Raw genomic sequence first — 15,162 nt, forward strand, 5'->3', positions numbered from 1 at the left:
TCAGATAAGGCATTATAAGATAACCCAACAGACAGGGGAAAAACAACATTCAAATTTCTGTTGTAGACCACCTTTTCTGTGATGTAGGTATGATGTTTGTGGGGGGTGGTCTTGGGTTACACCCCTTCTGTGATGTAGGTATGATGTTTCTGGGGGCGGTCTTGGACTCCAGGGAGGCAATTTAAATTGTCTATATAAGGGCAGGCACACACTTGTTCTGAGTTCCTCCTCCTTTCCTGCGTGTGAGGGGAGCACCCTGTTGCAACAGATCAATAAAGATCAGGCTTACTAGCTGCTTTGCTTCTCAATATTCTCTGGTTGGCCTCTGTTATTTTCTCCTACCAATAGGGAACGTGTGTAAGGACTCTATATGGGCTCTTGGATACCCCATAAGGGGAAAAGGGCAGATTTTGTTTACAACATACGCAAGTTCCAGATCAGAGATCATAGACAACAATGGAATCTTTGAATAAAAGTAAAGGCAAAAAAAAAATGATAAAGACTCACAGGAGGTCCAGGGAGACCTTGAAGACCAGTGAAGCCTCGGTGACCCTTCTGTCCCCTGTCCCCTCGATCTCCGTTGTCCCCTTTGTCACCACGAGGACCTTGTGGACCCTAGAAGTAGGAAGGGGGCAAAGTTAAGCATCATTCATGGATTTTAACTTGAAGGGTAATGCATGAGGCTTAACACTGCACTTAGCACTAGTCAAATGGTGGAACCAACTAAAAGAAAGATTCAGCTTCCATAAGCTTATATTCAACTAATAAATACAAGTACAAACCCTGTGTATACTTACTGAACTCGCTTTTAATCTACAGTACCTTGGATCTCAAATGCCTTGGCTCCCGAACAATCGAAACCCAGAAGTGAGCGTTCCGGTTTTCGAACGGTTTCCGGAAACAGAACATCTGGCACGGCTTCTGTGGCTTCAGATTGGCTGCAGGAGCTTCCTGCAGCCAATCAGAAGCTGCGCTTTGGTTTCTGAAAGTTTTGGAAGTAGAACGGACTTCCCAGAATGGATTCCGTTTGACTTCCAAGGTACGACTGTAAAGGCATGAGCTGTTTCAAGGCAGATCCCAAATTGCTTGTACGGAGATTCAGTTCATAAGTAAATTTAGATTAATTTGAAATATTGCAACGGGTTGCTTGCATTAAGTTGGTTGAACCAAAATGCAATGTTATCCCTTTATTTTCTAATAGATGATTTGAAACTGACACTAATTTTGGGAAACAGCTAGAAAGAACTGCAATGGTCTGATATTTTTTCTGCCCTAAATTTAACTCATTTACAGCCAGTTAAAAGTACTCATGTAGGACATACAGGCAAACCTCGTTTTCCAGCACGACCAGAAGGGCCCATCGGACCTCGAGAGCCCTACAGGGAAATGAAAAGTGGTTTCATTACTTTATTCATGATCAATGCCATTATTTTATCAACTTCATTACCATGTTTATAGTTCTTTTACATAGTATCTCTATGGTCACCAATGACACTTCATAACGGCATGCACTATCTGAGAAGAAGAATAAGAAAAGGAGGAGGAGGAGTTTTGGGACTTCAACTCCCATCATCCCTAGCTAACAGGACCAGTGGTCAGGGATGATGATGGTGATGATGATGATGATAATAATAATAATAATAATAATAATAATAATAATAATAATAATAAATTTTATTTATACCCTGCCCTCCCCAGCCAAGGCGAGGCTCAGGGCGGCTAACAAGCAATAATAAAAACAAGTTGAATGAATACAACTTAAAAACAAGATTAAAATACAACATTAAAATATTGAAACAGTAAAATGCAGCCTCATCACAGGAGGAGAAAGGAAAAAGAAAGAGGGGGAGGGAATCAAATTGACTCCAAGCCAAAGGCCAGGCGGAACAACTCTGTCTTACAGGCCCTGCAGAAAGAAATCAGATCCTGCAGGGTCCTGGTCTCATGAGGCAGAGTGTTCCACCAGGCCAGTGTTGAGAAAGCCCTGGCTCCGGTTGAGGCTAATCTAACTTCCTTAGGGTCCGGGACCTCTAGGGTGTTGCTATTTATGGACCTTAAGCTCCTCCGTGGGGCATACCAGGAGAGGCGATCCCCTAGGTATGAGGGTCCTAGGCCATGAAGGGCTTTAAAGGTCAAAACCAGCACCTTAAATCAGACCCTGTACTCCACTGGGAGCCAATGCAGCTGGAAAAGCACTGGGTGACTATGCTCCCATGGCAGAGACCCTGTGAGGAGCCTCGCTGCAGCATTCTGCACCCACTGGAGCTTCTGGGACAGCTTCAAGGACAGCCCTGCATAGAGTGAATTACAATAGTCAAGCCTGGAGGTGACCGTCACATGGATCACTGTGGCCAGGTAGGGGCGGGAAAGGTAAGGGATAATGGGAACTGCAGTCCCCAAACAGCTGGAGGGCCAAGTTTGGCCATGCCTGTCCTAAAGCCTTTCTCCCAAATGAGTACAGTCACAAGGCAGCAGAAGTTTAGGATCAGAGTTTTCCTTCTCCTAAATGAGCTACCTTCCTAGGTTGACGGGCCCCATCTGCCCCTCACTTCCCACTATAGCACATACAGAAACCACCTTCATGGCCATTGGACCCACTACTGGTCTCAGTCCACTGGAGCCTGTCTTCACATGCAGCGGAAGTCCCTAACTCACCATTGACTACCCTCACCTGGTTTAGCAACCAGTGAAAGCTGTTTCCCGTGGTGTGGCCGCTGTCCCACTCTGACAGCCACAGGTGAGAACTTAACACAGGGTGGAGACCAAGGGTGGAGAAACTACATACAAAGGCAAAAGGAATTGCCCATACTTACTGGTTCACCCCTTAGTCCTGCATCCCCTGGAGACCCAACTGGCCCTGGAGTGCCTGGAGAACCAACAGAACCAGGAACGCCTGCAGGTCCAGGTTCGCCACGGTCACCCTGCAAGAAGAATTACAAATATTCACTCGTCTATATGTCACAAATTCATTCTCTGAGTGCCAATCCCTACATAGCTAAAGCAGCACCTTATGCACACAGGGCAGAGGTATTAGCAGGAAGACCAAAATAATTTTAGGGTACAATTCTAAGCAGGGGAGAAGGACTCCTCAAACAGCCCAGTGAGGAATGTGCCCGTTCCATAGCCACAACAGCTACTCGCTTTGGGTTCTAGCAAAGCAAACAGTCTAATTTGTCAGCGCCTAAATGATATCGAGCATCAGAACTACTTGAGCACAATAAGGAAATTTTGCCCACAGTATGACTATTTTCCACCTTCCCATCTCGACTCTCTGGCACCCTATCTGTATAACCTAGCAATTCTAAAACATAGACCAGGCATAGGCAAACTCGGCCCTCCAGATGTTTTGGGACTACAACTGCCATCATCCCTAGCTAACAGGACCAGTGGTCAGGGATGATGGGAATTGTAGTCTCAAAACATCTGGAGGGCCGAGTTTGCCTACGCCTGACATAGACACACTTTTACCCTCACAAGATTGAATGTATTGCCCTGCTGTACTCGAGGGACGATTCCACACAAAAAACACTTATGTCCCTGTGGAGATGGCAATACCGAATCGGTGGCACATGCCCTTCTGGCTTGCACTCCTTATAAAGACTTGAGGAGTGAGATTATCACCCCTCTTTTATTGTCTATTCCGGGTTGCCCAACCACTGCCACAGTGTCCTTGGCAAATCAAGATGAGCAGGTAACAACAAAGGTTGCAAAGTTTTTAGCTGGGGCAATCAGAATAAGGTCCACTATTTGACTGCTGCCTCAGGACCGTAAACTGTCTTTTATATAATCGACTTTTATTTCTGTTTTTGTATATCACATTGTTGTTTTGTTGCTATGGCAAATGGCTGACGCAAATAAAGATTCATTCATTCAAATTCAATAGCCATAGAATGCTGAGTGTCTGTCTGGTGGGCAGGGGGAATTGAAAACCAGGAAGAAAGAGGAGTGTAAAGGAGTATCCTGGAAATGGACACTGCAGATTGGTTGGAAATCTGAACAAGATCATTTCACACTGCAACATCTTGTTGCATGCCCTTGCACAAATTGAATCAGCACTGAAACAACCAGCATGGCGAGAGAGAAGATGGAATAGAGTCGTTCTCTTCACTTCTAGTAGAAAATCTGCTTCTTAAACTGACAGCTCATATCCACATGGACAATATCAACACATCCATGCAGAAAGGTAGCTCAGCCACAATATGAGCAATGAGGTTATCTTAATCATGAGATGTACCAACTATATTTGGCATGGTTAGTATGTAAATATGGCATGCGTAAGTACCACCACTAACTTTTGGCAGTCCTGATACAACAAATAAAAGCTACTGGCAGCTTTTATATTCAAGTGAGTCTAATGGTTTTGTGGTGACTTATAGCTTCTAAAACATTGGGGACGATATACTGACCCTAACTGAAACTATGGTTAAGTTTGTTTTCTTGGCTTTCTTATTTGAAGCTCTTAAGCTTTGAAACTGGCTTTTCTTGCAGCAATTCAGAGTTCAGATTGTGATTTAACCCAAAGACATAGAAGACGTCAAAATTTACTGCACAGCTCCATATAATATTGTGCACTATTCTTACCCTTTCTCCAACAGCTCCATCTCGTCCTGGGGTACCATCATTGCCAGCAGGCCCCTACATCAAAAAATAAAGTCAGGTGTTAGCAGTGGCACTGATTGTGTCTTAAACAGTGCAGTGTGCATGGGACTTCCCTTGAACACAGTTTGGAAACTGCAACTGAAGTCAGGGCTGTCTTAAGCATATGCGGTGCCGAGGTGCAAAGATCCCCCCCCCCTCCAGGTTGCCCACTCCCAGGCATACAGGAGGGTGGAGTCGGTCGGCTGTCTCGGTGTCTTGCTGACTTGGTTGCTCCCGAACTCGTGGCCCAGAGCCGCCCGCAGCAGAAGACCCACTGTGGCGCTCCAACCGACAGGCGGACTCTTCCCCAGACTCAACTCTCAGGCCCCAGACTCTCGGACTGGCGCCCCTGAGAGCCCGGCGCCCGGGTGCCCCGCACCCCTAGCGCCTATGGGTAAGACGGCCCTGACTGAAGTACAAAATTTGCAGGCAGACACATACAAACTCAGCTGCGAGTATTTGCACTTTCAGAATATATTACAGTGGTGCCTCGCAAGACGAAAATAATCCGTTCCGTGAGTCTCTTCATCTAGCGGTTTTTTCGTCTTGCGAAGCAACCCTATTAGCGGCTTAGCGGATTAGCGCTATTAGCGGTTTAGCGGATTAGCGGCTATTAAAGGCTTAGCGGCTTAGCGGCTAAAAGGCTATTAGCGGCTTAGCGGCTTAGAAAAAGGGGGGAGCGGGGAAAACGTTTTCGTCTTGCGAAGCAAGCCCATAGGGAAATTCGTCTTGCGAAGCAGCTCCAAAACGGAAAACCCTTTCGTCTAGCGGGTTTTCCGTCTTGCAAGGCATTCGTCTTGCGGGGCACCACTGTACCAAGGAGAAAAATTCACTATAATTCACTTCCCTCAAAACTTCCCTCAAAACACTTCCCAGCTACTGTCACGACCTCAAAAATGATGCAGCAACCAGATCATAATACTGAGACAAGGCATTTCGATCATTTTAAAACAACTACGCAAGCTCTCTGTCCATTACTGAATCCAAATCAAGCTGCCAAGCATAACTAAGGCACTAAATGGCTGGGTATTCCTAAGTTCCCCTACTCTCAAAATTTAGGTAGTTGAAGATCTCTGAAAGGTTGTGTCCCCTCAACCTTGGAGCCGTCTTTCCAGGGAGGCAAGTCTGCCACCGAGCCCAAGTGTTTTCCATCACCAGGCAATTTGTGCAGGCCTTTAAGCGATTGTATTTTTACAACCATCTTGCCCCAGATGGTTGTTCTGCTGCTCTGCTTTTACCTTGATATTTTTAGGTATTACTGTTGTTTCAAATTATGCACCACTTGGCCTGAGGGGCTTTCAGCTAATTAAATTATAAACATAAGCTTCTGTGAATTGGGACGTTTAATCAATGCAATTACTATGTCATACATTTACAAGAGGGTCCCCCCCCCAAGAAAAATAGGTACCAGAACTCACCATGAAGTTCTAAATTTGCTGGGCGACTTGGGGCAGCCTTGAACAGATGCCAGCGTAACAATGGAGGTGCTAAAAACTATAACAAGCCGACACCCTAGCTGGTTTTGGGGGGAGGTTGCCCGTGGTTTTGGTGTAGGTTAAATAAATGTGCCCCACCTCCCTTTTTCTCTTAGATTCATGTGGATGGCTAGGGCAGCTCAGAAGGGCCCTCATGCAAATGTGAATGTGCCTGGCTGGAAAGCTTAAATCCCGCCACTGCTAGACGGGAGACAAATTGAAGAAAAGGAAATGAGAATTGGCCCCGTGCCATAGCTTGACCAATCGCAGCTAGGAGCAAGTTGGAGTCATAGATCTGAAAAAGGTGTTTGTACATGTTGGCCAGCTTCCATTTAAAATTGAAATGTTTGTTTTGGGCTTCTCAGAAGTACATAAAGGCAAGAAGCGGGTGAGGGGAGCGGCGGCCCATAATGGCGCCTGCCTGAGAGGTGCTGGAACTGTGTTCCAGGGCAGCGGCGGAGCATATGCCCCCGCTGCCCAGGGCGGGCACACTCCCGAGGGGGACGTGGCACGGAGGTTGCTCTCCCAGGTGTGGGATAGCCACTGAGGTGCCTGGAGTGGTGTGTGAGCCCTGCAGCCGGGGGTGGAGCGAGCTGCCCATGGCGGACAATTGGCATGCCGCCCACAACGCCCAAGCCTCCCCCAAGCGGTCAAAATGAAGGGGAAAGGGGAGGTGTTGCTGGCAAAGTGGCGCAGGGGTACGGCTCAGGGTAGGCTTGGGAGCCGCAGGCGGCCAGTGCCCCAAATGTCACCCCCCTCCGTGAGGGCACCCAGGGCGGTCCGCTCCCATCGCCCCCACCCACCCTCTTCCTATGCCCCTGCTCCAGGGCGCTCTGGCTGAAAAATAGGCACTATACATATATTTCTAATATATTACTGTAGCCTAGAAAAAGCCACTTACTTCTGGACCTGCTTCACCCACCGGGCCATGAGCACCTGGAGGACCTAGTGGCCCAGAAGGTCCTTTGTCTCCTGGTGGTCCTGTTGGGCCTTGTTTTCCTGGTGTGCCCTAGAATGAAAACAAATATCATGCCTATGGTTAAGGTCACTGAAGACGCATTTTGTGAAACATACAACTCTTTTCACATTGGGGGTAAATCTGAATGAGTATCGGTGAAGCATTAAGAATAACTATCACGTGTGGCCTTCAAATTTTTGTGTTGTTCTACTAAGCGACAAAACAGTGGGGGGGGGGGAAACTAGCACAACCCAAATCTTACAGCCTATGGAGAAGAGACTAGGACCGCAGTTTGCTGATACTCACAGCAGGACCAGGTAGCCCAGGCATACCCCTTTCTCCGCGTTGACCTGGCATACCCACAATGCCTCTCTGGCCAGTAGTTCCAGCAGGGCCTGGAGGACCATCAGGACCCTAGGAGGTAGAAGTGACAAGACAGGAGGATTGCATTGCAGACTCTAAGATGCATATTTAGCCCAAGTGTACGGCTTTAGTTTGTTTTAGGGATAAAGGGGGAAAGTACTACCCGTACTATAAAGAGTAGCAACTGGGAAAGATGTCAGAACAAGATGCAAAAATGAAACACCATAATGCCACTAGAAGGCCCCAGTTTTAAATAAGAAAAGAACAGACATGGAAGTTTTCGATCCCATTGTCACGTGTGACTTGTGAGAAATGGTTTGAAGGTCCAGTCATACCTCGGGTTACAGATGCTTCAGGTTGCGCATTTTCGGGTTACAGACATGCTGAAACCCAGAAGTACCGGAACAGGTTACTTTTGGCACTCGCGCATGCGCAGAAGCACTAAATCATGCTTTGCACATGCGCAGAAGCGCCGAATCACAACCCACGCATGTGCAGATGCGGTGCTGCGGGTTGCGAACGTGCCTCCTGCACAGATCACATTCGCAACCCGAGCATCTACTGTAATGTATACTGTAAAAATGGAATAGAATACACAGCATTTCAATGATGGATGTCTTTTGTACTTTCCTTTAGCTCACTCCCAAACAGACCTTGGCCATTTGGGTAAAGGCCATGGGAGAACGGACTATACCACTGGGGCTCAAAGTAGGAGTGCCCATGTGCTGCGTGCAAGGCTTGGGAGGAATTATATGTTGGCCAAGATGGGAAAGAAAAATGGGGGAAGCTGCAAGATGTGCAAGATGAGGAGAAAGGGAATTAGGACTGCTGAGGGAAAAGGACCATAAGTGAGGTCATGAGAGAAGAATGGCAGCCATGGCACAGAAAGGCAGAAACTGACGTTTCTTTGTGCCTCCTGGGGATGAGATTTTTGTTTGGTTATAAAATGTTTCTTGCTGTTAATCCTGTTCAAGGAAGCCAAATGACTGGATCTTTCAAACAAAAACAAAACACAACACATTTTGGAAAGGAAAGCTTTGTTATATCTATTGCAAATAGAAAACCCTCCCCAAGCTCCGCTCCAAATTACAGGTTGTCCATCTTCTCCCGAGTCTCCTTTGTCTCCAGGACTGCCAGGTGGACCTGCAGGACCTCGATCTCCTACTCGACCATGAGAGCCAGGATCTCCACGGAGACCGGGAGGACCTTCTTTGCCTGGTTCACCAAGAGGCCCAGCTGGGCCAGGCGCTCCCTAGAAATGAAAGTTTGGGTTAGAACTGAACGCAAAGGCAGGGAGCTAGATGTTTTCCACGCGGTCTCCTTTCCAGGCACTAACTAGCTTTTTTTCCGTTTTTAAAAAAGGTGTGATTATTTTCAAATTCTATCTAACAGCCTCGATACTGAGCTGTCCCTTTTATTTATTTCACAAACTGGGTGAGGAAATACAGCATATGCTCCCGACACATATTGCTTCTGACTTAGAATTCACTTAAGGGTGGGATAGCATGTTACTTTCAATTTCTCCTCCACACCCATGGGAGGCAGATAACCCCAAATCTAGACATTGGCGAAGCAAGCCCAAATTAATTTGAGATGGTTTCTTGCATGAACAAAACCTTACTCCAGTGGGGTGTTAAAAGTAGATCATGTGCCCTAGTTACAACCAGTTTATAACATTATGCTCTTGCCTTCAAGAAACTCAGAGAAGCATACAAGGCATGTCTTCATTTCACAGCCCTTTATCCTCACAACAACCCCGTGTGTGAGAAAGTCTTAAGCTGTGAAAGGAAGGAAGAGCATAGGTTACCCAGTCTAAATTTAGCACTCAACCCACTTGACTAAACAAAAATGGTAGGGTGTTGTTCAATGCTAGTCAAACTCAGAATCAACCTATTGAAAGCAAACGATGCTAGATTTGTATTAATAAATTTGCATTAATTTAGAATGTATATTTATACTTGGATTTTTTTAAATAAAAAAAACAATCTCCCCCAAAATGTTTCAACTTACGGTAGGTCCCGGGGGCCCTACTCTTCCAGCAGATCCGGGGAATCCGGTAGCACCCTAGAAATAAACAGACACGGACGAGACATGAGACAAGAAAAAACGCACCGTATCTATAAAACAAACATCCATATATCATGCATTTAATTTAATTATCATAAGCAAAACACAAATCAATATCAAGTAAGGCCTAGACATTCCCAAATTTTTTTATTAAATTAAATTATTAAATTAATAGAAAGCAAATCTACTTACTGGGGGTCCTTTAGTACCACGGCCACCTTTTAGTCCAGGAACCCCAGAAGGACCCTGAATGGAAATGAGAAAACAAAGGAGATATTCAGTTGCTGCAATAGACAGAAACCCTGCATCACCTTTTCCAGTGCTGCTTTTACTTACTGGTGGTCCATGAGACCCTGCAAGACCTTGGGGTCCTGGAGATCCAGCGTCTCCTTTCTGACCAGGCTCCCCAGGTTCACCTTTCACACCTGGTTGACCATCAGGCCCCTGTAAACACAGACACACAGAAGGAAACACCACATTAGAGACCTTTGAAAGGTTCCCAGCTTTACATTCTAAACACCAATGGATAGCAAAGTTTATTCATTTATTTAATGCATTTGCATGACATTGGACATACGAAGTTGCTTATTTTTAAACTGCTTTATTTTTCCCTTTCTAAAAATATACACAACAAACAACTCCCAGATGCCCACACCCCCTTTAAAATCAAAAACAAAACTCCTTGCATATACAATGTAATTAATAGTGAAACGCTAAGGCTGCATGTAGTCTGGAATCGATTACATAATTTAGATGTATTCTATTCTCCACCAAAGAAGTTGCCTTATACAGTGGAACCTCGGAAGCTAAACACCTTTGAACTCATACATTTCGGCTCCCGAACGATCGAAAACTGGAAGTGATTGTTCCAGTTTTTGAATGATTTTCAGAAGCCGAATGTCCAGAACGGCTTCCGTAGCTTGGTTTTTGAACTGTTCCAGGAGTCGACTGCACTGAGCCAGAAAATTGGTCCAATGAGGTCTACGCTGAATGGCAGTGGCTGTCAAGGCTTGAGGGAATCCTATCTCTCAAACGGTGGGATGCCAAGAAGCAGAAAAACCAGAAGAGTTCTTACCAAGTAGTTTATTCAATATTCATAGAGAGAGACAAAGGAATGCAGTCTCTCTTAGATAATGGCATTGCTCCAAGTAAAGTCCCACTCCTTCAGTCCCTCCTATTCTATGTCACCCCTGAGCTGGCTGATCTTTGCTTTCTGCCTCTGAGCTTTCTGTTCTATTACCCTCAAGGCACACCTGATTCTGGGAGAGGGGGGTTCAGGAATGCTTTCAAGGGACACTGAGTCTGCTAGCTGTCTCTCCCCTGGTGCTTCTTCTTCCTGCTGCTCCCCCAATATTTCCCAGCTTCTCCCCTCTGCAGCCTCTGAACTATGACCTTCTGCAAACCACTGTTCTAAATCTATACAGTCCTCTTCTCAGGAAGGTGCAGGAAGAGGGGGGCAGTGGTTCCCACCATTCCTTCTCAGACCAGCCCCTGACAACCTCCAGGATTTCAGGCACAAACTTTTCCCAGTCCTACCTGGAAATCTTGGAGATTTCCTAGGATGTCCTGCATGAAAATGCACATGCTCTATCTCTCAGCTATGACACGTCCCTATACTGATAATTAGGTAGAGCACAAATAAAGGAAATTCAGTTGGGTACATCTGAGTGGTAAACGCGTAAGGCCATAGCATCAAAGTGTTTCAACCTGTTATCAGCAAAATGTTTTAATAGCTTGCATTTACTACTGTTCTAAGGGCTATTTTACAAATGCTAGCAAATGACCCATGTTTTAAGAATCTTTCAGAATAGTCTAGCATCTTACTGTGCAGAAGATAACATGGATGTCATAACAGGTGGTGATTAAAAGAAACTTATTAGAAGATTCGCATACCTGGGGACCAGCAAAACCAACCGGACCAGTTGGGCCATTTTCACCCCGGGAACCCTGAGAATGAAATTTAGAGATAGAAAATGGTTTTAAAGGGATAGTCAAAACTTGCTTCTAAAGATATAAAATGCAGGCCTCTATAATAAAATAACATGAGCGGGACAGGAATGATTCTAAGGAATTTTCTGTTGAAAAATAAGTTGATTTTATGCTACAGCTACACTTGTTACACCATTTGTTTTGTAAAAGAAGCTAATAGTACAGTTATAGTTAATTTAGGAAAGAAGCCCAGAAAGCGATGTGCAAGCCTATATTTATTCCCTGTACTCAGGGAAGCACCTTGGTAATTGTCATAATGTCCATCATTCCCATATGCTATAAGTAGGGATGGCTTTTCAACGCCCAAAGTAATTACTTATTTTACGACAAAGCTCTTTTAAGTTTTGCCAAAGGACTAAAATAGCACGCGCATATTCATGTACATATAATTATTTAGCTAACAAATCATTTCGGAGGGATTAATTGTGGGGAGAAATCGAAGGAACTCAAAATTATGGATGCATAGAATCACAAGACTAACAGAGATGCAGTATAAGGGGAAGTGAAACGTAACATGTTGAGAAAGCTTGGTCAAGTTAAATAGAAGAAACTAATTAAGTGTGGAGGCGGGGAGTCCTAGGGTGAAAGAAGCAGCTAGAGAGTAACTAAGTAAGCAGGCGGGAGCAGCAGGAGGAGAAGGAACTAGACCCTTGCAAGGAAAAACAAAAGCATAAGAAAAAAAAGGAATGTAAATGCAGTTGTTCACTTACAGGATTTCCACGAGAGCCTGCAGGACCGACTAAACCTCGAGGACCAGGTTCACCCTTTAAGGGGGGAAAAAGTACACAATATATTATTGTGCATAGTCTGGAATAGATAAAAAGTAATAGAATACCATAAAAGACACTGACGTGTTTACCAAAATCCTTTTACCTTTTCACCAGCGGGACCTGCGGGGCCAACTGGGCCTAATGGACCTGGGAGACCCTATGGAATAATAAATAATAATAGTAAATATCCCGTCAAAGGAGTGAATTTTCAGAGTCCTGCATTTAAAGGTCATCCGAGCTCAAGCCCCCACAATAAAGGAATCTCAACTAGGTTATACATGCCAGGTGGCCATCCAGCCTCTGTTTAAAAACCTCCAAGGTTTGAACCCTATAGTAGAATTGATTCTGGAGCTACTATGTTGGGCACTTTCAAATGGTGTGTGTGACACTTCTGGAATAAAATGACTGCAGCATGAAGAGCACAGAGATAAAAGGAGCGATGTGTCTCAGCCCAGCCCACCCTCAAAATCAACTCCAGTTTCTTAACTCCTGATATCAAAACTGCATTGCTACAGTTTAGCGTGCATAGCTGTTGATTTATCGTCACCAGGAATTCCCAATTGTATGAGCACCCAAAGAGGATTTTAGAGCACATTATTATGCCACCAGGGTGTGGGTGGGGGAGATAAGAAGAGAAACCAATAACTGACTCACCCTTGCGCCATCGTTGCCAGCTGTACCTTCGCTGCCTTTTTCTCCTATACTGCCCTGAAAAAAGCATAGCGAAAGTTCAAGTTATTTGCAATGCATGATACAGAATCGTGGACAGAAAACCAGTACTTGAAGGAGAAATAATGGGGGAGGGAGGCTTACCCTGTCGCCTTTGGGACCAGGAGTTCCAGCAATACCTCTTTCTCCTGGCATACCCTGAAGACCTGGTGGCCCTTGATCCCCAGGAGTTCCAGTGGGGCCGGGATTCCCCTACAGTGAATAAAGGAAATTGGGTCTTTTTTCCGTCGCAAAATGGAAATTAAGAGGTCTTCTCATATCTGTGGAAACTTACGGGAGTGGCTTTCATTTTTCTTTCTTTTTCCCCCAATTTTTTAAATTGATTTCCCACATTTGTCACAAAAAAGACATAACAAACCACATAACAAAGAAAAACACATTACACCACAATAAACACAACTAAACACAAAGGAAATTTGTATCTTTAAATATCTAATTCTCATTACATTGATAACTGACTTCCTCGAACCCCCTCTATCTGAATTTCATTAAATCACCTATATAACAGTTCTCCAACTTCATATTTCTAATAATATTAACTCCTTTCATTAACTATAATTATAATTATAATTTATTATTTATACCCCACCCATCTGGCTGGGCCTCCCCGGCCACTCTGGGCAGCTTCCATAAAAACCAAAAATACAATAAAATATCACCCGTTAAAAACTTCCCTGAACAGGGCTGCCTTAAGATGTCTCCTGAATGTCAGGTAGTTGTTTATCGCTTTGACATCTGCTGGAAGGGCGTTCCACAGGGCGGGCGCCACTACCGAGAAGGCCCTCTGCCTGGTTCCCTCTTCTCCTTTATTAATATTCTAATCTTTATTATTTACTACACACATTCTTATTCTACCCCTAAGCCTATTTGTTACTTCCAAGAATTTTCTATTTATCTTATATCACAACATTTGGCTAAATATTCTTTAAATTTCTTCCAATCCTCTTGTATCTCCTCTTCATTTTTCTGTTATATTTTTGCTGCTTAACGTTTTTGCAGGAAAACGGATGTCAACAATGCTCACTTTAGCTTAAGCAATGGCAGAAAGATGATCATAATTATATCAGGTTTTGTAATAGAGGAGATCTCTTTGTATAATGTGGTAGGAAAGGGTGGGCGATAAAAGTACTATGGAGTACTAGTGGGAAGTCAGCCTCTAAAGATATATTAAACTGGAAATTAATTTGAGATTTGATAAATTTGTTGATCTCTTTTTTGAAAACTTAATAATAATTAATTAGCCAAAAAAAACCAAAAAAACCCCACCAATGCTCATGTTAGGATTCTGGAGTACACTTGTATGTTTCTCCTAAACCTAGATCTAGTCCAGATCTTCCCAATCCATGGCCCACCAGTAAGAATGAATCCCACCAGCCACAAATGGCAACATGCCAGGGTTGGAAAATGTTCCAGGTTTACTGCCTGACTGATACCATATAAACAGCAGATCACAATATATGGCTGGAAGCTTGTGTTTGGCTGGGCGAAGCCACATACTTGCAAACCCAATCTAGTCACATTCCCCTGGAAAATGTGGGTTATATACAAGAAGGGAATGGATTGCATAAATGCATGGCTCCTGACCAACAGGGAGCCAAGTAGATTTCTCCTGAGGTTAATGATATAATACTACTAAAGATGGGCCTATTCTGCCAATTTGGGGGTGGGGGTTAAAATCACAGCTGTGCTCTTTAGTCCAGGCTTGTAGACAGACATACAATTGCCAGTGGTGAGCAAGAATTGCCTATGAGTGATCAAGCAAGGAAGTTCATTTAAACTAGAAGAGAACTGCTGCTTTTTTCTGTTAAAGCACAGGCAGCACAGGTGCACCCAAAGAGCAAGTCACCATTCTGGTGGGCCAGTAAATTATAAACTTTTCTGCAAAGCAATGTCAGCTACCTTGGTTAGTTGTGCAACACAGCGGCGTAGCGTGGGTTGTCAGCACCCGGGGCAAGGCAAGTAATTTGCGCCCCCTAACCCCTAACCTGCCGCCACTGCCAGCTTCTTCTTGCTGCTGCCTGGTCTGGTCTGGTGTGGTTCTCTCCCGCGCTCAGCACTGCGCTGTCCCTCCCCCAGATAGTCCCTCGCTCTCTCTCTGCACCGCACGCCTGGCACCCACCCCCTCCACAGTGGGCGGCGACCCAGAGGCTCGGATCGGATTCGCACAGCCAGC

The 15,162-nt window shown here is 44.8% G+C and overlaps 1 protein-coding gene across 1 annotated transcript in view; it reads right to left on the bottom strand.

Moving 5' to 3' along the window:
* COL5A2 (collagen type V alpha 2 chain) overlaps positions 1-15,162 on the bottom strand; it is a 197,335-nt gene that overhangs the window by 20,577 nt on the left and 161,596 nt on the right. The window contains exons 34-48 of the mRNA XM_081194216.1: positions 13,074-13,181; positions 12,915-12,968; positions 12,364-12,417; positions 12,201-12,254; positions 11,395-11,448; positions 9,838-9,945; positions 9,694-9,747; positions 9,445-9,498; positions 8,525-8,686; positions 7,378-7,485; positions 7,015-7,122; positions 4,582-4,635; positions 2,814-2,921; positions 1,323-1,376; positions 508-615 (exon numbers count right to left, since the gene is read on the bottom strand). Of these exons, the coding sequence (XP_081050342.1) occupies positions 508-615; positions 1,323-1,376; positions 2,814-2,921; positions 4,582-4,635; positions 7,015-7,122; positions 7,378-7,485; positions 8,525-8,686; positions 9,445-9,498; positions 9,694-9,747; positions 9,838-9,945; positions 11,395-11,448; positions 12,201-12,254; positions 12,364-12,417; positions 12,915-12,968; positions 13,074-13,181 (1,242 nt within the window). The remainder of the gene's footprint in view (positions 1-507; positions 616-1,322; positions 1,377-2,813; positions 2,922-4,581; positions 4,636-7,014; positions 7,123-7,377; positions 7,486-8,524; positions 8,687-9,444; positions 9,499-9,693; positions 9,748-9,837; positions 9,946-11,394; positions 11,449-12,200; positions 12,255-12,363; positions 12,418-12,914; positions 12,969-13,073; positions 13,182-15,162) is intronic.

Source organism: Podarcis bocagei (genome assembly GCF_964188305.1).
Source record: "Podarcis bocagei genome assembly, chromosome: 1".
In the NCBI taxonomy this organism is placed as follows: Eukaryota; Metazoa; Chordata; class Lepidosauria; order Squamata; family Lacertidae; genus Podarcis; species Podarcis bocagei.